Raw genomic sequence first — 21,012 nt, forward strand, 5'->3', positions numbered from 1 at the left:
TATGGAAGTCAAATTTCAGATTATTGTCAATTTTGATGCCCAGTTTTGTATGTGTTACCTGGGCAGTAATGATTTTATTTGTGGACTCCAAGTTGAGAGTGAAATGAGAAGAGGGAGTTCTGGAGGGGTAAAAGAGAAGTAGTTTTGTTTTATTGGGGTTTAGAATGAGCTGTGAGTTGGTAAGCCATGTTTCTACAGATAGGAATGAATCTTGAGTTATGGTGTGGAGGTCTTTTAGGGAGGATGCTGCACATATAAGGGTAGAATCATCTGCAAATTGTATAACAGAGGCATGAGGAGGTGTGAAAATGATTGGTGAAGAGGGAGAAGAGTAGAGGTCCAAGGATGGAGCCTTGAGGGACCCCTAAGGTAACTGTTAAGAGAGTAGAGAGGTGGTGTTACCAAAGTACTGGCTGCTGATGTCCAAACAGATAGCTCTGAAAGCAATTGATAGAGCAGCTAAAAAGATTTAGAGCAGCTAGAACTTCAATCACCTTGTTATGACTTACAATATCAAAGGCTTTAGACAAGTCTAAAAATATGGCAGATACAAATGTTCCTTGGTTTCTGAAGTCATTAACTATGTTAGTAAAGGAGAATAGGGCTCCAGTGGTACTGTGATAGGGATGAAAACCATGTTGTCTGTAAGACAGTAATTTGTGGGTGTGAAGGTAATCCATGAGTTGAGTATGAATGACTTTCTCTAGGATTTTAGATAAGGGAGATAGAATGGCAATTGGATGATAGTAAATTCAGTGGAATTGCCTCATTTATGCATGGGAATAATGTGGGAGATCTTCCAGATAACAGGTACTGTGCTGTCAGATATGTATCTATTAAGGAGTATTGCTACAGGATATGCTATTCCTTCAGTGGCAATCTGAAGATATTCTGTAGGGAGATTATCTGCAGCTAGGGTAGTAGGTTTAAGTTTACGCAGTAATTTTTTATGGTGTTTACAGACACTGCAATGTATATTGATTAGGGGTATTTTGGAGTTTGTTGAGTTCAGGAGAAACAGAGGCAAGGTTACTGAAGCTGTTATAGGAATTGGCAACAGTTAAGACAGTTTCTGTGAAGTAATTATTAAATTGAGTTGCTATGTTATCAGAGTCGCTGTTTGAGTTGGGGCTGTTGTTTTACCTGGTGTTACTATATTTTTGACTGCAGCCCAAAACGTTTGGGAATTGTTGTGATCTTTTTTCTGAATGTTATGGTAGTAGTAAATTTTGTCTAATTTTATAAGTTTTTTGGCTTTGTTTTGAAGTTCTAGGAGTGTTTGTTTGGGTTTTAAATTTATGATATTGTTTCCAGACCTTGTCTTTAGATTTAAGAAGGAATCTACACTCTTTTCTCAGTCAGGGAGCATACTTGGCCTTAACTTTGATGTTCTGGGGGGAGCATGGCAGTTTAAAATATCTAAAAAAGTAGTGTTAAAGGAGTTAACAGCATCTTCTAGGGGAAGTTAAGTGAGTCCCAATTACAATGTTTTAGGGCAGCGATGATTTTATGTGCGTTGAAATCTTTTTTTTGTTTCTAATAGTGCGGTATGTGATTTGATTATTGTGGAATGTACAAGTACATACAAGTAAAGCAGGGATGTGGTCACTCAGACCATCAGGAAGATAACCTGCCAAAGATGATAGGGAGTGAGTGTCAACCAGAACCCAGTCTAGGATAGATTGGCATTTGGTAGATTTGTCAGTTCTAGCAGTGGATGTAATAAGCTGGGTGAACCCAAGTAGGTCAACATGAGATGTTGGGTTCTGAAAGGAGCAATTTATCTAATCAATATTGAAGTCATTCATCAGGACTGCTTCCTGTGGGAGGGAAGTAGATGACCATTGCATTATGTCTTTCAATGTGGGGAAATTGTTCCCTGGAGATATATAACCAGCAATAATGTTGATGTATTTTTTGGGTTGTATTAACTGCTACATATCTCTACAATATGAGAAGATGTTACATGCTTTAAACGTGATGTTTTTAACTGAGGAGCTGTGGGGAGGTCAACTTGAAACAGAAGTGTCAGCTGGGATCCGGCAAACTGTTTGACTGTTTTCTAGGAGGACAGTTTGTATCACAATGAAATAATTTTCAGTAGCAGCTGTAGCGCACCACCAAAACACTGAAAGGAAAAGAAGCAGGAAAAAAAAAACATTGTGTTGAATATTTAACAGCAAGATACAGCATAGAGCAAGGAGGCTGGTTAGATACACATACCTGTAAACAATATATTCAGGATAAAATCAAACCATCACTACTTCATCAAACTAAACCTGATCCAAAAATCTTGGCGCTATTCTCTTATGTTAATAGTGGCCCAACCAACCTCTACTTCAACTCTGGCATACGGTCATTTTTGACAAAATAAATATCTTAACACTTCTTGGTACTTTCCAAGTTTAAGCTTTTTTTGGGGGGGGACAAGCAGCACCCCTCTGCAGAATTTATCCATGTGTGCTTTACAAATCAGGCAGTCAAACAACTCTGCTCAACAAACTGACTGCTTCTTATGTTCACATCCTACCTTGACAATGACTCTCCCTTCCAGGAAAAAAAAAGAAACATGTTATACCATCCAAGATTGACAGTATTAGTTAATGGTTACAACAGACCACACTGTTTTCCTAATTTACTATGACAGCATCAAAGCTTGGATGAGTACTAGATTAAGACTAAACCACAATATTCATTGCAGCAATACCTCACTATCTCTCAGAGACCAATGTTCGCATCCCTTTTTGCAAGACCATTTCTGTCATTTGACTTTATACTGCCCTGGAAAACACCAGATACCTCATATGTTTTAGTGCATGCATACTTCCCACTCAATGTTACTAATTAAAATTCCCATCTCCCTCTGGACACCACTTGGTCCATAGCCTAAAAAGCTATAACCAGACAAAGATTAAGTATTTCTAGCCCACTGCCATTTAAGGATACTTCACTTCCCCTCTACAACTCTGGGTCTTTCTAAAAAGTACCCTTACGTGTAATAGCCATTTATGGTTATCCAGTACCACCCACTTAATCAACATACTTATTTATTTGATCATCTGTAAGACTACCATAATCCTTTTTTCCTCCCTTCTGGGAACATCTGTCACTTGGTGACTAGGTGACAACAGAACTTTAAAGATTACAGAAGGAATATGTATGACAGGCAAAAATTCTTGCCTATTTTTTGTAGGAAACCATTTGCAAATGGGTAGGAGTTGTTAAGGGCTTTCGGTCTTCAGTATCCTCAAATACCTCATACATGCAAGACTGAGCATTAGTTCATTATTCCTCATCAAAATCAGGACGTCCAGACTGTCCACAGACAAACTGGGAGCCATCACATGAATCTGTGGGAAGGACAGGTAAAAGTTACATGCAACCTGTGCAACAATGGCACCTCAAATCACTCCTCTCAATGAACATCTCCAAGTAGAATAATGTGCAGTTCAGTAGGAATTCCACAATGGGGATGTGGAACATCACAGTGCAGAGATTAAATCAAAGTTTTAATAGCTAAAATCAGCTTATGCATGTGTCCTGAGAAAGATGAGGGAAAATCCCTCAAGCACAGTGGAAGATAAACCAGAAAGTGCAAAGAAGTTCTAACAAGATGCTAAGTTTCAGTCAGTAAACTGTAGTTGTAAACCTGGGCAGGAACATAACTGAATGGGAAAATGTTGTTTACCCACTGCAAAAAAAGTGATTAATGATTCTTGTGAGTGCCACACCAGGATTATGATGTGTCTTGAAATGGTAGTAACAGTCAAAAATGTTCAAAAGATCTTAAAAAGTGACGAGTTACATATCCACTGTTTGTCTACAACTTTTGACATAATATGAGGTTGGAGAGAAGATGGAGATCATTCATACTACAAAGAACCAAAGATGGATTCTTGAGAAATGACATAAGGTTCCCTAAAAAAATTTGTAAAAATACCAATCCTTAGACAAATCTTAACAATTGGGAAAAAAATGAACAACCAACAGGCTTGAATGCACCACTGGAACTAATAAACAAAAAGAAATGGCGTTTATCAAGGCCCATGTCAACCAAGAACAACTTTCAAAGAAAAAAAATACTTGTCAAGCACTTTCCTCCTGTTGTTTCTTAAAAAGGATTTCATCAGAACTACTGAATCTAACAGCATGTATGCTTAAACAATTTTATTAAAAAAGTCAAAAATTTAAAACCACAATTTATTTACAAATGATAAAACTGACATAAGTAAATCCATTACAAATATGAAAATGTACTGCATGTATAAATACATAAATGTATAAAAAATAAACATATCCAAAAAAATATACCAATACATTAAACCACTGAAATAAGCTTATACAATACTCAAAGCTAGTCTGCACATAATTTCAACACAGGACAGACAGTAACATTTTCAACTAACATGTGGGAGGAGAGGGTGGTGGCATTTACTCCAAGACGTCACAATTCTTCCATGTACTCTGATTTTGGTTCCCACGCAACCACCCTGGGATTAGGAATAACCTTTTCCACCATTGCAAAACAAAATTTCTTAAAATCAAGGCAGACCTCTGAATGTTTAAAAAGTGCACCATTGGCATTCTTTTTCAATACATCATAGCATGTTTCATACATCTTTTTCTCCAGGGATCTTTCAGTCTTTCCTATATAAAATCCTGAATACCCTGAAGAATTAGCAATATCAACAACACCTGAACTCAATTATCACTCTGTAATTTCAGTGTCATTCTAAATACATTGTTTAACTTTCAGGAATCACCTTTAAAAATATTCAAGCATTGTTTCAGTTGCCACACTTAATAGTACCTTTCCTAAATACCTTGTGGATGTTCTCCAATAGACATTTAAAATTACTTGCAGTCTTATACACATCATTAGGTTGATGACCTACTGTAATAAAATAGTGCTATTTGCTTTAAATACATTCCATTTATTTTTTACAATATTTTTAATATTCTCCTATCCACAACTACACTGAACAAAAGATCTGTTTAGCCTGTTCTTATCAGCTTTCATATTCGGCTTTTGGAGACATTCAGACCTACTGTCCCAAAGACCAACTACTAAAAGGGGTTTGTATTTCACATCCCATTAATTAATGGCCATTACTAATATCATAAATAAGATGTTTAGGATATCTCCTATCAATAAATATATCCACTAACTGTTTCATTTCAATGAACAAAGTGTCCTTTGTGGATATCTTGCAACCCAATCTCATGCACTGCCCTTTGACCAAACTATTTATGTTTGCAGTGAAAACTTAGGTACTGGAAATAAGCATGGCTATAGGTGGGCTTCCTGTCAATACTGGAACCAAAACCACTGTCTACATGTTTAGTTGTAGTATCTAAATAGTTTACTGCACATCTATTAAAATTAAAAGTAAATTAAAAAACATCTGCCGTTATTTACATAATTAATAAAATTACTTACACGGTCATCTGGGTCAGCCAATAAAATAAAAATATCGTCCAAATATGTGAGATAAAGCTTGCAATAGTGATGGAATTACAAAGGGAAAACAATTTTTCCCCCACCTCTATCACAAAACTGCACCCATCGCTAAACCTTTGATTTGCTTGCATATTTCTCCCCTTCAAAAATTAGAAGTTATGTGCTTACCATAACTTGGCATCTGTATTGATCATTTTCTTTCTTCCTCACTGATGGGTCTTTGGATCAGATATTGGATCTGACACAACCGCCTCACAAGACTTATGATCCGAGCCTTGAGCTCCTCCCTCTCCCATGATGCCTCATATCTCCTTTAACTCCTCAGATTGAGTTTGCTGCTCTATGGACAGTTATCTACAAAGATACAGACAAGGGAAAATGAAATTACCATAATCTGGAGCTCAAACCAGGAACCTATGGGGTCCTAATTCCTCTAGCTAGCTCTCAGCAGTTTAGGGTGGAGGATGGGTGGGTGGGATGTGAGGAAGAATTAAAGTGGACAACATAGATGCCAAATTATGGTAAGTACATAACTTCTAAATCTGATGTCCATTTCATTCTTCATCACTAATGGGTCAGAGTCCCCAGCTATGTAAATTCTGGGTGGCCCTTATGGATAGATATGCCTGAGCACTGCGGAGCCAAAGGATACTCTGTTCCTGGAGAAAAATATCCAAGTTATAATGTGAAACAAATGTATGTGATTTGGACCAAGTTGCTTCTGCACAAATTATATCAACAGAGGTTCTAGCTGAAAAAAACAGACAAAGTGGACACTGACCTATTAGAATGAGCTTTTGGAGGACAGGGTAGCTGTATGCCTCTCAAGGAATAAATGGTAGTAATACAATCATTAATCTATTTTGCTAGTGTAATTTTGGACACTGCCTGGCCTAGTCGATTAGGTGAGAAGGATATAAACAGTTGCTCAGATTTTCTATATTTCTTTGTCCTGTGCAGGTAGAAACACAACTGTCTAAGAATGTCAAGCAAATGTAACATATATTTACCCTTGTTACAATGACTGGGGAAAAAGACCAGTAGGTGAAGGGACTGGTTAATATTTGATTCCATGGCAACTTTAGGCATAAATATAGGCTTAGTTCTTAAAGAGATCCTACCTTTGAAAAAGGTGATATAAGCTGCAGACATTCTTTTGGCTGAAGTAATGGCCATGAGAAAAATGGTTTTCTAAAATAGAAACTTCATGTTGCAGGAGTCAGAAGGTTCAAAAAGTTTCTGGGTAAGACCTTGAAGGACAATGGTGAGGTCCCAAGGAGTGGAATGATCTTTTATTGGAGGACTAAGTGGGAAAACCCCTTTCATAGTTTGGATGTTGAAAGAGAGGATGGAAGAAATAGAATCTTTCTCCACATGAAAATTTGTAATTGCTGCCACTTGTAATTTTATAGTGAAGAAACTGGCAACATCTTGAAAAAGGGAACTTAGAAAAAGAAATACAGCTGAAACAGGAGCTGAAAGGGGCTCAATATTCTGTTCTGATGGCCAAATTGAAAATTTCTTCCACTTGCGATTATAAACCTTTTTCGTGGAAGGCTTCTGGGAAGCAATAATTATCTCTTGGACCAGGAAAGCTAGCCTAGACTTTCTTTGATTCATTGGAAGTAGGGAAACCAAGCTGTTAATCGTATGGATCTAAGATTGGGACGTTGATGTTCTGATGGGTGGTAAATTAGATGCTACCTGGATCCAGTATCCACAGAGGTTATTTGATTCGAGACCGTAAAAAGTGGAACCATACCTGAAACAAGGCCAGAAGGGGGTGAAGAGGATCATAGTGTTCTTCAACCTGCTGGCTTTCTGTAGTACTTTCGTAATTAAAGGTATGGGAGAGTAAGCAGACAGGAGACTCTGAGACCAATCATGGACTACAACATCCCCCGATGACTAACCGTTTGGGGAATCAGAGCAAAGTACTTGCTGCACTTGTTGTTCAGGGGAGAGGCAAAGAGATCACAGCAAGGCTGCCCTCATCGGCTGAATTGCTACTGATTGGTTCAGGGAAGCACTCATGTGGACTCAAGATAGATCTGCTTAGTCTGTCCGCCAGTACTTTGGTTTCCCCAGGAATGTGTATTGCAATGACAAAATGGTTTGAAGAAATCGCCCATTCCCACACTCTCATGGCCTCTCTCCACAAAGGGTATAAACGGGTTCCCACATTTGTTGATGTGCCAGACAACTGACATGTTGTCTGTATGAATTGCTATCATTCCCAGAGGGAGGCAGTTGTGAAAGACTTGCAACATCAGAAGGACTGCTCTCATCTCCAGGATGATGTGCAACATGGTCTTTGTTGGTGACCATGTGCCTTGGACCAATCTTCCTTGATAATGCCTCCCCCATCCCAACAGGGAAGCGTCCGTGGTCACTGTGACTATTGGAGGGGAAGAGAAAAGTGCTAGTACAGGTCATTTGAGAGACTCCACCACTAGAAATGACGCTTGCAAATTGGGGTTAGTCTGATAGGAACAGATAGTGGTTAGTACAGAATGGACCACTAAACAGCAGAATCCACTGTAGTACTTGCATGAAGAACCTTGCTAGTGGTGGTAGGAGTATGGCAGCTGACACAGATCCAAGAGCTCTCAATTAGTTCTGCAGGTGGAGTGGGTGTATCCAGTAATACCTGAACTTACTGTCTCAAAGTTATTCCATGTTGTGAGGGCAGCGCAGCTATGTGTGTGATTGCGTTAATTAGCATTCCTATGAAATCTATATTCTGCACAGGATGCAATTCTGACTTTGCTAAGTTTATCATTAATTCCCAGATGACTGAAGATTTGCAGCAAATACTGTGCAGCCTGAAGAAGCTAATGCCTTGCTGATGCAGTTAGGAGCCAATCGTCCAAATATGGAAACAGCTGGAATCCTTGCAGTCTCAGGTGAGCTGCTACAACTGACATGCATTGGGTAAACACCTGGGGGGGGTGATGAGTCCAAAGGGCAGTGCTCTGAAGTGGTAATGATTGGCTCTCAGTCGAAAGTGCAAATGTCTCGTGGAGCGCATGTTTATTTTGATATGACAGTATGCATCCTGGTGATCTATGGAGCAAATCCAATCGTCCTTGGGTAGTAATGGTAGTATGGACCGAACCGTAACCATGCAGAAAGACTTCTTGACAAATAGGTTCCAACTGCTCTGATCTAGGATCAGTTGCAGTTTCACTGTCTTTTTGGCACCAAAAAGAGGCATGAATAGGTTCTGCATCCTTGTTGTTCAGTTTGGACCCTTTGGATGACTTTTTTTTCTAGCAGTTTCTGAACTTCTTGAATGGGGTTCTCCCACTGACTGGGTAGCACATTGGGGAGATTCCTGCTGGGGCTTGGAGGCGAAATGGAAAAGGGAATATAGTAACCTCTAGAAATTATGTTTAGCACCTAGTTGTCATTTGTTAAATTTGCCCAGCTGTCTAAGTCCAACTATAGTCTGCCCCTAACTGCCTTCAGAGTAGGACAGTAGAGCAATGCTTCAGAAGAGCTGGTAAAGCCAGTCGAAGAAAGGTTCTCCAAAGCCCCAATTCTGCGGATCCCCTCTGCCTCTAGGGCAGCATCTTCCATTAAATAATCTTCCTCTGCCTCTGGAAGAGGAATTTTCTTGGGAATCTAGGAAAGGACCTTGAGATTTCCTGAACCACATCATCCTCCCACTCCAGTGGTTCCTGGAAAAGGTCTGATGAGGTGAAGAAAATTTGATCCCTACAGCAGACAAGGTCTTTCCCTCCAGCACGCTGCAAGTAAGAGTTTCTTTGACCAATGTTCCAACTAGGGAAGAACCATCAAAAGGGGCACTGATGAAGGATGTCTAAAAGGGTTCCACAAACTCGCAAAGCCTCATCCAGGCAAGTCTTCTAATAGCGCTGCCTGTTCAGGCTACTCAAGAGGTTCCCTCTGCGGCATTAGAGATTAGCCTCATCAAGGAATTAGAAATGGAGGAAAGAGTAGCCATCTGGGGAAATACCTTCTTGATGTCCTCCTCCAACAAGGACTCTGTTAGACAACTGGTAAGTTCTTTAACCAGGTCCCTCTGTAAATGCCAAGTAATTCACTGCTCCCAGTGTAAAGGTAACTGAAGCATAAATGCACTTCCTGTGTCTGTCCAATGCCTGAGAATCTTGGTTTGGTGGGGGTGGGGGGGATTGGAGCTCTGTTCTGCTAGCTCCTTCTTAGTGGTTGCTGACACCACAATGCCATCAGTGGGGATACCTTTGCTCCAATGCAAACAATCGGTAGGTGGGCTGCAGTACTTGTCTGCATGGTTGGATATGTACTCCACAGTGTCTGGCTCCTTCCATGCTCAGAGGGAAACCAGATCAATAAGTTCATCCACTGGTGAGGTCACCCAGGACATAGATGGGCCTGTCCTGAAGGCCTCCAGGAACACCAACTCCTCAGAAGAAGGGGACTGAGACAACCATTCACCCTTTTGCTTCTGAATTTCTAAAATATCTCCAAAGGGACCCCTTCTCCCTCACTGAAATCAGTGTCTTTGGTCAAGGGCTCCAAAGGAGAGTCTAAGTGCTTCCTCTTGCACTTTTTCTTACAATGAACCTCTCCCGTGGGATGCTCAGTGGAGGAATGGGTGTAGCAGGGGACCCCCTGCTGGGGTAAGGTCTGAAGGCTCTCCTGGAGGAGCTAACTACAGGCAGGATAAATGGGCCCAAAGCTTGGATTAAAAGGGGATTGGATAGGATCCAGGGGGTGAGGAGACACATATCTAGCTCTAGAGAGCTCTGCCACCTGAAAGGCTTATGGACCTGGGGAAACCCCTCCCCCCCTCAGAGTTAAAGCCGCCACATAAAAGAAGGTAGAAGCCACTCCGGATCTGGCACCTCCAGATAGCACTGGACCCAAACTGTTAAGGGCCAAAGTGCCTAGGAGGAAGGGACAGATCTCACAAAGTCAGAGCTGAGACCAACCCTGCGTAGTTGATGACAACATCTCGGTTCTAGGACCCACTGTGCTCCAACAAAATCATAGCACAGCTGGTCTGGGACACTAGTGGAGTCGAGAAAAGATATAGCTTCAGCTCTGTCGATGGCTTTACTGGATAAACTGGATCCTGGGTTTCCAAACCTGGTGGGCGGAATGAAGTCTGTTATATACGTGTTGCTGCTCTCACAGATCTAGTATGGGTGGAGATGGCAGAATCCCATCTGAATCTGAGCTTTGATGAATCTGAATCTCCGAATTATCCTGTCCATACCTGCATAGGAAAGTTGACAGGATCTAAAGGATCTAAGAAGTGAATAAACTGAGTAGGAGAATGACTGATCTTAACAGTGAGAGCCAGGGATGATGACTTGCTCCAGACTGGTGTACGGCTCAGAGACCTCTGATCAGAAGGCTTTGGATCCATGGAGGATTTGGTCAGAGATGGGGAACTCTGGATCCCAACAATTTCTGACAGATCTGTGGGGATGCTCGGACCCAAAGACATAGGACCCGAGAAGGTTCGGAGCCAAGAAATAGCCGTAGCTGGTCCAGGTTCTGTCAGATCCAAGGCACCTCTTGGACCTGAGCAAGAGTGGGTATCGGTCCGATCAGAGGCAGTCGGATCCGATAACTTTTGCCTCTATTCCAGAACAGAAGACGTAGCCCCCATAGATGCTGAGGGGGTATGTTTCTTCGATTCTTTGGTGGTCACAGATTTTAAGGGGGTTTGAGCTCCAGAAGCAGGTAGAAGACCTCTTAAAATCAGTTTATTTTTGCTGTCTGATAGGGTGCTGGGATTAAAGGCTGCACAAATATTGCAGTCGACCTCTAAGTCCCCAGGCCAGAGACAGTAGGTGTATCGCTTGTGGGCATCCAAATTTGGACTTCTGTGCCCACAAGAGGTGCATCTTTTGAACACTGTTGGTTTATCAGCCATAATTAAACAACTCACACACAAGGTTTCCACCCTCACGCAAAATCACTGCTTGCTACTAAACAAAAAACAGTATAAAGGAAAGGAAAAGAAAAGACACTGGGAGATATTTTTTTTTTAGTTAGAGAAAGGAGAAAAAGAGAAAGAATGGTCAACAGCCAGACTAGAGGAGAGAAAGTGTGCTTGGGGGGGCTAATGCATGCGGATCAACAAAATACTTAGGAGGGGAGGTTTTGCTATGAAAGATAAAGGAATTCTATGGTACTAGAAGATTAAATTTCAATAAGAGAGAAAAAGGGATATATACACATCTGCAACCAAGCTCGCTTGAGACAATGGAATCACATCTGTGCTGGATGGCAGCAAACAAGATCTGGGAGTTAGAGGAGATGTAAGGCATCATGGGAGAGGAAAGAGCTTGAGGCTCAGATCATAAGTCTTGTGAAGCATCTGAAATAGATCTGATATCGGATCCCAAGACCTATCAGTGAGGAAGAATGAAATGGACATCAGATATACAGGATTTCTAAAATTATACACACAGAATCCACATTCAAAATAATACCACCACCAAACAACATAATACGCCATCATGCAATAAACTTAAACCTTTTTGTGGAATGCAAGTAAATAAATCTACAATTAAAAAAAATAAATTAGTGCCCCATAGGTCCTCACTTAATCTTCCCAGGAAGTCCTACAAAACTTTCAGCATGTGGGTCCATTGTTTAAAAAAAAAAACACAAGGGGATAAGTTTTCAATCCGTTTACCACCACATCTCTTCTTTTCACAATGGACCCAGATATTGAATGCTAGAATGTGAATATCTAAGGTTGCAGTTATCTTTTACTTTTCCCCTATTCTGAAGTACAGCAGTCAGCCAATGCAGGGACACACTCACATCCCCGCAAAAAAACAAAAAAAAAAAAAAAAAAAACCCCAGTAATAATAATAATTCAAATGCATAATAATGACTTTTAGTAATAAGTAGGCTGAGTCAATCCACAAGGTAGTAACACCAGAGTAATGTTACACTACTTAGTCCAAGGGAAAACAGTTTTATTTAAAAGGACTGTACTGCCCCCCAACAAATGAGGGCAGTTAAAAATTCTAATGAACATGACCTCGGGTGAATCAGAAGGAATGTCCATAATGTAAGAGTGCAAAGAAGTCCAGATTGACAAAGTCAAACAGAAGTACTGCTGGCAGTCCTATTAGAGTATAATGATCTCCTAGGTGGCTACAGAAACTTAACAGAAACAGAAGAAATTATCTGATAACCCAAAATTGCAGTTTGAACTGAAAAGAATGTAACTAAACATGAAGCAATGGAAGAGAGAAAGGGAAGAATACACTCAGGAGTATAAATATGTAAGACAGTATAAACTGAAAAGAATGTAACTAAACATGAAGCAATGGAAGAGAGAAAGGGAAGAATTCACTCAGGAGTATAAATATGTAAGACAGTATAAACTACTAAATAAAGATAGATATGAGCTACATCAGAAGGACTAGAGATGTGACAAAAAAAATCTATTCTCCTTGCTAGTCTCCTGACCTCTTTGACTGGTACTGAATGTTCAGCACATGATGCTATGATCATCACTTAACTGTTTTATCATTATGCAAAGTATATAAATTCCAACAGACACATATTCAAAACTTCAGCAAAGACCTTTACGGCAAATATTTTTACCAGTGACACAGCTGCTTAAAGATTTTTAAAGTGGACTTGCTGTGTTGTCTCCAGTGTGCAGGGATAAAACCGTAAATGTGATCTTGGGATGACTCAGGTGTTGGATTTGCAAGGAGGGTTAGTAGGTATGAACAACTGATGCGTCAATGCCCATCCTGGAAGAAGCCTGTTTTCTTGCAATACTGACATCAAGTTTAAGTTCGGGCATCATCAAAGAGATAGTGCAAAATCATTATGCAGTATGATAACACCAAGCAATTGGGTGATGTGCTACTGGTGAAATGCAGATTCAAATGTGGGCTAGTATTAAGGATATCTAACACTAGACTGCCAAGAGGTAGAAAATTTAAGGCAATGCAGAATCCCCCTCCCATAGCTTCATGAACAGTAACAGGGTCAGTCAGATGGTTGGAAGTCCAAAAGGGATAAAAAGACTAAAGAAATGGACTTTTTTTTCTACAGTGAGATTAAATGCAAAAAACACATGCCAAAATCTTTACTTTATGCTCCTTTCTGACACACAAGGTTATTTTTTTCACTGACCTTTCAACTCATCAGCAGCAAAAAAAGCAGCAAGGCAGTCTTCAAGTGTGATAACAGGACCCCAAAACCAACTTGGTATACAGGACACAACAAACCTGTAGAAATAAGAACAGAATTGCTCATAACATTCAAAGGTCCCTGATCTTCTGAATTCAACTTGTGCTAGATTCCTGTTTCTAACACCCTATGGATGTATTAAAGTATTCCTGTAAAAGGAAACAAATAAGTTATTTGAACAAGCATGTTTGGTTCGACAACTGGGTACACAAGCAGAAGAATACACATCAATACTAGGTCACAATATGTACTTAGGACAGTCCTGTTGTCACCTGAACACCCACTTACTATGGACATTTAAAATATTACGTAGTATTAAAATGTTATCCACTTGTATGTGCAGCAAGTCTTATTCAGGGTCTTGTACAAGTTTATATAGGGAATATTGGAATTACAACCATTTATCATCTAGAGTAGGATTTGCATACCACTGCTGGCATTCTTTTGAATTTGTAAGTTAGGCTATGTTGCTTGATTACTGCAACTCTCTTGCTTTTTCCCTCTCAGACAGTGATGCTTCATTTCCATTTCTTGTCTGTTCCCAGCTTACTGTCATTTTGCTTCTGTCTGTTCTCTCCTCTCAACTACTGCCACTTCATTTTCCTTTTTCCCCTATGCCAACTACTGTAGATTAATTTATCTTAGTCTCTAGTTAGAGTAAAATTAATATAACATTATTTTTATGTGAGTTGTAATGTGCCACCATGGTATAGTGGATATACACTGGATTTCAGAGAGAAAGATGCATGTCGCACAAAAATAAAAAAATTATGTACTCACCATAACGTTCCATCTGTGTTGTCCATTTTCATTCTTCCTCAACACATGGGTTAGGTTCCGATCCCTCGGATTAGACTCTGTTGTTGCTAAACCTCGTGGTCTCCAAGAATTCTTGAGCTCTTCCCTTACCCAAAATGCACCAACTCCAATTATCTCAGATCTTATTTGCTGACTTTAGTAGAAAGGAAATATTGTTATCATGGGGAGGAGAAGGAGAAGAAGGCTATATCTACAGATAAAATAATACAGAGCAGAAGGCTAGTAACCACTCATTCTTCCAGAAGCATTCAAGGATGGGGATTGGTGGGAGGGAAGTTGAGGAAGAATGAAAATGGACAACACAGATGGGATGTTATGGTGAGTACGTAACGTCTTTTTCTGATGTTGTCAATTTTCATTCTATCCTCAACAGATGGAACAGAGTCCTCAGCTAACTAAAATCCAGGGTGGATTCCAAGGAAAAGATATTCCTCAGCACTATTGAGCTGAATGACACTCTACCTCTGGAGACCAGATCCAGCTTGTAATGAGTAACAAAGGTATGGGGAGTAGCCCAGGTTGCTGCTGTGCATAGATCATCCATGGACGTTTTGGACTGAAAAGCTGAGGAAGTAGCCATGGATTTAGTAGAATGGGCCCATAATGGTTTTGGTAGAGTAATGCCAAATTTGTTATAAACAAATGAAATGCAATCAGTAAGCCATCTAGATAAGCTAACTTTGGCAACTGGTTTTCAGAATATGATTTTTGCAATTGAAACAAACAGTCAGTTTTTCTGATGCCTTTTGTTCTATGTAAATAGAAATGTAATTGCCTGTGGATGCCCAATAAATGTAACATGTATTCAACCTTGTTAGCAAATTTTGGAAACAATACTGGCAAATTAGTGGACTGGTTTATATTAGATTTTGACACCAAATTAGGAAGGGAGGATGCATTAGTATATAATGTAACTCTATCCTTGTGAAAAATCAAGTATGGTGGCTCAGTGGACAATGCTTGAGTCTCAGAAATGTATCTGGCAGAGGTGATAGCTACCACAAAAATCAGCTACCAGGAAAGACATTTAAGGTCAGATGTAGCTGCTGGTTTGAAGGGGGATTTAGTAGGAGTCTGCAGTACTAGATTCAGATCCCTAGGGGAAGCAGGATCTTTGTAAGGAGGTTTCAAAAGAAGAGTACCTTTCAAGAAGGCTTTACTTAATTTATGAGATGTGACAGAAGAACCATCAAAGCCAATATAAAAATAATATATGGCTGCTAACTGAACTTTAATGGTTGATGAACTAGGTACTTCCTTAAAGAGATGGTAAAAAATTCAAGGATGTTATATATCAGGGCTGACAAAGGTTTAGTATTATTTTGATGCACCCAGTGAATAAACCTCTTCCATCTACTAGAACAGAGTTTTCTGGTAGGAGGTTTATGAGAAGACAAATGTATCTGTGGGACAGGAGAAGAGAGCATTGGTTGTCTAGCTATTAATGGAACTGAAGAAGCCAGGCAGTCAGCCTGAGGTTGGTTATGTTTGGATGAACCATGCTTGTCGAGTGAGACAGAAGGTCTGGAGTCAGATCCAGAATCCATCCAAGGTTGGAGAAGCAAGTGAGGCCAAAGAAAAAGGAACCAAATTTGTTGAGGCCAGTAAGGTGCAATGTTGATGACCTCCTCCTTCCACATGGCAGCTCTCTGTAGGAATTTTGGAATTAGCGGAATGGGTGGATAAGTGTAGAGTAGACCAGGGGGCCAACTGTGAAGGTACAGCATCCATCAGTGATTCCCTCTGTGGAGGAATTAGGGCAAAGTAGCTGCTGCATTTGTTGTTTAGGGGAGAAGCAGAAAGATCACAGAAAAGCTGGCCCAGTAATGGAAATCACTTTTGTGATATTCCTGTTGAGGGACAGTTCATGAGGTAAAAGAACGCACCTGCTCAGTTTGTCTGCTATCACACAGGATTTCCCCAGAATTTGCATTGCTATAAAAAGAGGGTGGATGATATTGCCTATTGCCACACTCAGAGCTTCTTGACATAAGGGGTAAGATCTGGTCCCTCCTTGTTTGTTGATGTAACAAACCACTGACATGTTGTCCATTTGAACAGCAATTGTCCCTGAGGGAGGGTATCCTGGAAGGCTTGCAACACTAGAAGCACTGCTCTCATCTCTAGGACACTGGTATGCAAGTTGGCTTCTTTGGGTGACCAAATGCCTTGGATTGTTTTCCCCAAAGGTGCCCCCCACCTCGCCCCACTACTGGGAAGCATCAATGGTCACTATGGCCTTGGGCTGAGTGAGAACAAACAAACGGCCTTGTAGAACCTGGTCTGATTGAATCCACCATCTGAGATCTCTCTTGCATATCTTCAAATATGGTAAGACATGGACTAGTAAAGCATTGACCACTGTGTGGCTACCATCCACTGAAGAATTTTCATGTAAAATCTGACTAAAGGTACTAGTGATATTGCCACTGCCATTGAGCCTAGAGCCTGAATGACCACACAGGCTGAAATCTTGGTACTGCAGATTATCTTTCTAACCTGTGATCTTATGGTCTAAACTCTTGAAAACAGTAATGAAGCCATGGTTGACTTTACGTTGAGAATTGCTCCTATGAACTTTACAGTCTGATTTGGTTGAAGCTGAGACTTCTTGTAGTTTATGGTTATCCCGAAAAGACAGCATGTCTGAAGAAGCTGATGTCTTGCCTTTATCAGCATCAGCATGGTTGGAGTGGAAATGAGCCATTTGTCTAAATACAGAAATATCTGGAATCCTTACAGTCTCAAGTGATCTGCCACAACTGCCATGCACTTGGGAAACACCATGGAGGGCTGTGGTGAGACCAAAGGGCAGAACTTTGAACTGGTAATGACTGGCTCCCAGCAGGAAGCATAAATACCTTTGGGATTGTCTGTTCACCTTTAGTTGATAGCACGCATCCTGAAGGTCTATGGGGCACATCCAGACAACCTTGCCCAGAAACAGGAGAATAGACTGAACTGTGACCATCTGAAACTTGGTCTGTCGTACTGATGTTTTTAAGTTGCTAAGCTTCAAAGTTGGTCTCCAGTCCCCGGTTTTCTCTGGTACCAAAAAGAACTTTGAGGTCTGGTGGGACCTCTTGGATGGCTCTTTTTTCTAACAGCCTTTGGATTTGAATTGCTGCTTGTTCCCTATGACTGAGTGGAACATTTGGGCTTTTTCTTGATAATGGAGGAGGAAGGAAAAATGGAATTATGTAATCTCTGGATATAATCCTCTGCACCCAAGTACTGTTTGTTAATTCTAGCCAGGCTATCTTGTGTAGAGATAATCGACCCCCGATTGCCTCCAGAGGTGGATAATCAGGCCTTCTTTCAGGACACCTGGTAGGGTCTGCCAGAGAAAGAATCTCTGGAGCCCTGGTTTTGTGGGCCACCTCTGACACAGGGGTATGTAAATAGAAAGTTGGAGCTAAAACTATTACATTGCGTTTTCAAATTCAAACCCTCTTGTGCAAGATTAATTATAGCCTCCACAGGGTGACCCCATAGCCATCCCTGTGGTTTGTAGAAAAAACTGGCCGTTGGCTATGGGGTCACCCTGTGGAAGTAGTTTTGCAAACTGTGTAATGGCCCAATGGGAGCGGTCTTTATTGTTTACTAACAAAATGTTTAAGCAAAATGTCGTATGCTACACTAGGTACCAGGATGACATGTGTTTAATATGGAAAGGAGCAATAAGTCTTATTGAGTCATTTATTTTGAATATTACTAGTATGACAGAGTTTTTGGAATTTACACATAATGTTGGCCATGGCAGTATCAATTGCCTAGATGTTACATTGATTAAGGATAGAACTAATTCCCAATTTAAGACTGTAATATATAGGAAACCAATATACTCGAATAGTTTCTTACATTATACCAGCTGTCATCCCTACCATCAGAAGAGGGCGGTAGTCAAGGGACAGATGGTTAGGGCGGCAAGGATGGTTTCAGATAGTACTGATTTCGTGAAAGAATGCGAATTTTTGAAAATTATGTTTATTAAGAGAGGCTACCCTGAAATATTTGTTAATGAGATTATGGTTAAGGTGAAAACCAAGAGAAGATCAGGACATTTTAGCCCCTTATTATGTAATCGTATTAATAGTACCGCTATAATTAATCTTGCACAAGAGGGTTTGAATTTGAAAACGCAATGTAATAGTTTTAGCTCCAACTTTCTATTTACATACGCTATAGATTATCAAAGAATTAAAAAATTTTTGTCAAAAATTGGTCCATCATATTGGAAGATAGCAGGTTGTGTAAGAAATTAGGCATGAACCCGATATTTACATATAGAAGAGGGCCGAATTTGAAATGCTTGTTAGAGAAGAAGGATAATAACAAGAGGAGATTGGGTATGAGAAAGTGTGGGGCTTGTGCACAGTGTAAATATATAAAATTGAGTAAACAGGTAACAATTAGGAATAAGATATACACAATTAATGTAGCATATAACTGTGACTCTAGAGCAGTAGTATATCTTGCAACCTGTGAAATGTGTGCTTCATATTACACTGGAAAAATGGAGAGAAAACTTAGGCAAAGAATTTATGAGCATCTATACTGCATTAATAGAGGTGACAGCCTAAATGCTTTAGCTAGGCATATTAACAAAAATCCTGGCCATAAGTTTTTATTCACTGTAATACAGCAGATTAAATGTGATCTGAGAGGGGGGCCATGGCAATTAAAGTTAGAAGAGAGTGAGTTGATGTGGCAGATTAGAACTGCAGCATATATACTGCCAGGCTTAAATGAATATGGATCGATTAAAAGAGTCTTGAAGCGTAAAGCTTTAAACAGATAACTTAAAGAATGCATATATATATTATTTATTCATATGCATAGTTAATATTTTGCTTTGAGCAATAGTAGTATGTTGTAATTTGTGATACAATAAATGGCTTTTAATGTTTGTATAGAGATATATAAATATATATGTATTTTTTATTTATTACTTATATTTTACTTTTTTACGTATTTGGTAGTTTAATGATTCAGTCATACTGAATTTGGTGTAATAACATTCCTATATTTACACAAGTAATGAAGTTTGGGTCAAAAAGTTCATATAGGCTGTTAGGTACTACAGGTCATAATATTTTAAGTTTTATGTTTAATCAATAATCTAGTAATTGGTATGAGAAATCAATAACCTTGCATAATTTTTTTAAAAAAATAAATATAAAAATCTTTATGACAGTATCAATTGTTGGGATAGACATGGTTCACTACTCATTTTTGATGTATATAACTAAATAATGGTATCTTATATTTTTAGCTTGTATTTATGTAGTTGGATTTTCTTTAAGAATGTAATTGGCTAGGCTAATTGATTTATTAATTAATTAGCTGGCCAGTATATAAGATGTAGTTTTTGAACAATTACTTGTCTGAAGAAGTTGGGGCAGGGACCCCTTCAAAAGCACTTACAAGTATTAATTAATAAACCTGTGTTTTTATACTTTAAAATCGGTCACGTTTTGCTACCGAGCTAGTGATCCAAGGAGTCTTTTTCATTTGGAGTTTCGTATTTTACACTGTTTATTTGTTTGGAGGTGCTGGTTCATGGCAAGTGGCAATAGCAGTGGCTCACCAACTTTGTTTTCACAGCAAGACGGAAATGCTGCAATCACCACATCTATTCCCTCGGAGGCGAACGCCATAGGGAACCTGACAGCTCTAGTGAATCTATTGTTGGGTCGGGTTGATAACTTGACCCAGAAGCTTGAGGAAAAGAATGCTACCCATTTGTTGGAGCGGAATCCGAATTTTGAGCCTGAACGGACTAACCAATTAGGCTTGAACGAACCAGGGAGAACACTACAGGCTGCACCTAATGGAAATGCAAGCAACATCCGCATTGGTAACGGGGCGCCCATTCCACAGCAGCCAGAAGTTAACACTGGTAGTTCGGAGAACACTCGTTATTTGGCTAATGCATTACCCAATACATTACCTATTATGGCTAACTTTTTGCAACAAAATGATTTTTTTGGTAACGGGTCTCTTAATAAGGCGGAACCCAAACGGACTGGAGTGGTGAGTAACATCAATAGTTTAATGAATGACTTTGATTACAAACTTTTTAGATGCCGTAAGCTGCAGCTCGAAGTAGCTTACTTTAAACAATGTACAGACAAAAAAATCATACCGAAAGGGTTACGCCAGTGGCGTTACCCTGTGGGGCTAATAGATAAATCTGTTTTTCACCAAGAACTGATAGGGTTATTCGATAAACAAGGGTTTGAATTCCTTCAGTCTCTTATTAACTTTTACAATGCTGAAATAAACAACTTGAAGGCCGACTTAGAAGTATTGGAACACACTATCAGCACAGATAATGAGTTCCCTAGATACAGATATGATTATGGTAGAATATTTTCAAGTATAGAAGCCACTATGACTAAATTACTGGAGAATAAAAAAAGAAAAATAACTAGAGACTTGCAAGACTATGCTAATAATAAAGCTTATCCATCTCCACCAAAAATATTTCATACCCAAGGTGTTTTAAATAATTCACCTGTAATGGGAACTCAGGGAGATGT

The 21,012-nt window shown here is 39.7% G+C and overlaps 1 protein-coding gene across 5 annotated transcripts in view; it reads right to left on the reverse strand.

Annotated features, from left to right (window-relative positions):
• Positions 1-21,012, reverse strand: part of USP20 (ubiquitin specific peptidase 20) — a 5,014,215-nt gene that overhangs the window by 2,704,150 nt on the left and 2,289,053 nt on the right. For all 5 annotated transcript variants that reach the window (XM_044058629.1, XM_044058630.1, XM_044058628.1 and 2 more), the window contains one exon: positions 13,592-13,686. In XM_044058629.1, the coding sequence (XP_043914564.1) occupies positions 13,592-13,686 (95 nt within the window). The remainder of the gene's footprint in view (positions 1-13,591; positions 13,687-21,012) is intronic.

Source organism: Protopterus annectens, chromosome 16.part0 (assembly GCF_019279795.1).
Source record: "Protopterus annectens isolate FY-2018-M chromosome 16.part0, PAN1.0, whole genome shotgun sequence".
Lineage (NCBI taxonomy): Eukaryota > Metazoa > Chordata > Ceratodontiformes > Protopteridae > Protopterus > Protopterus annectens.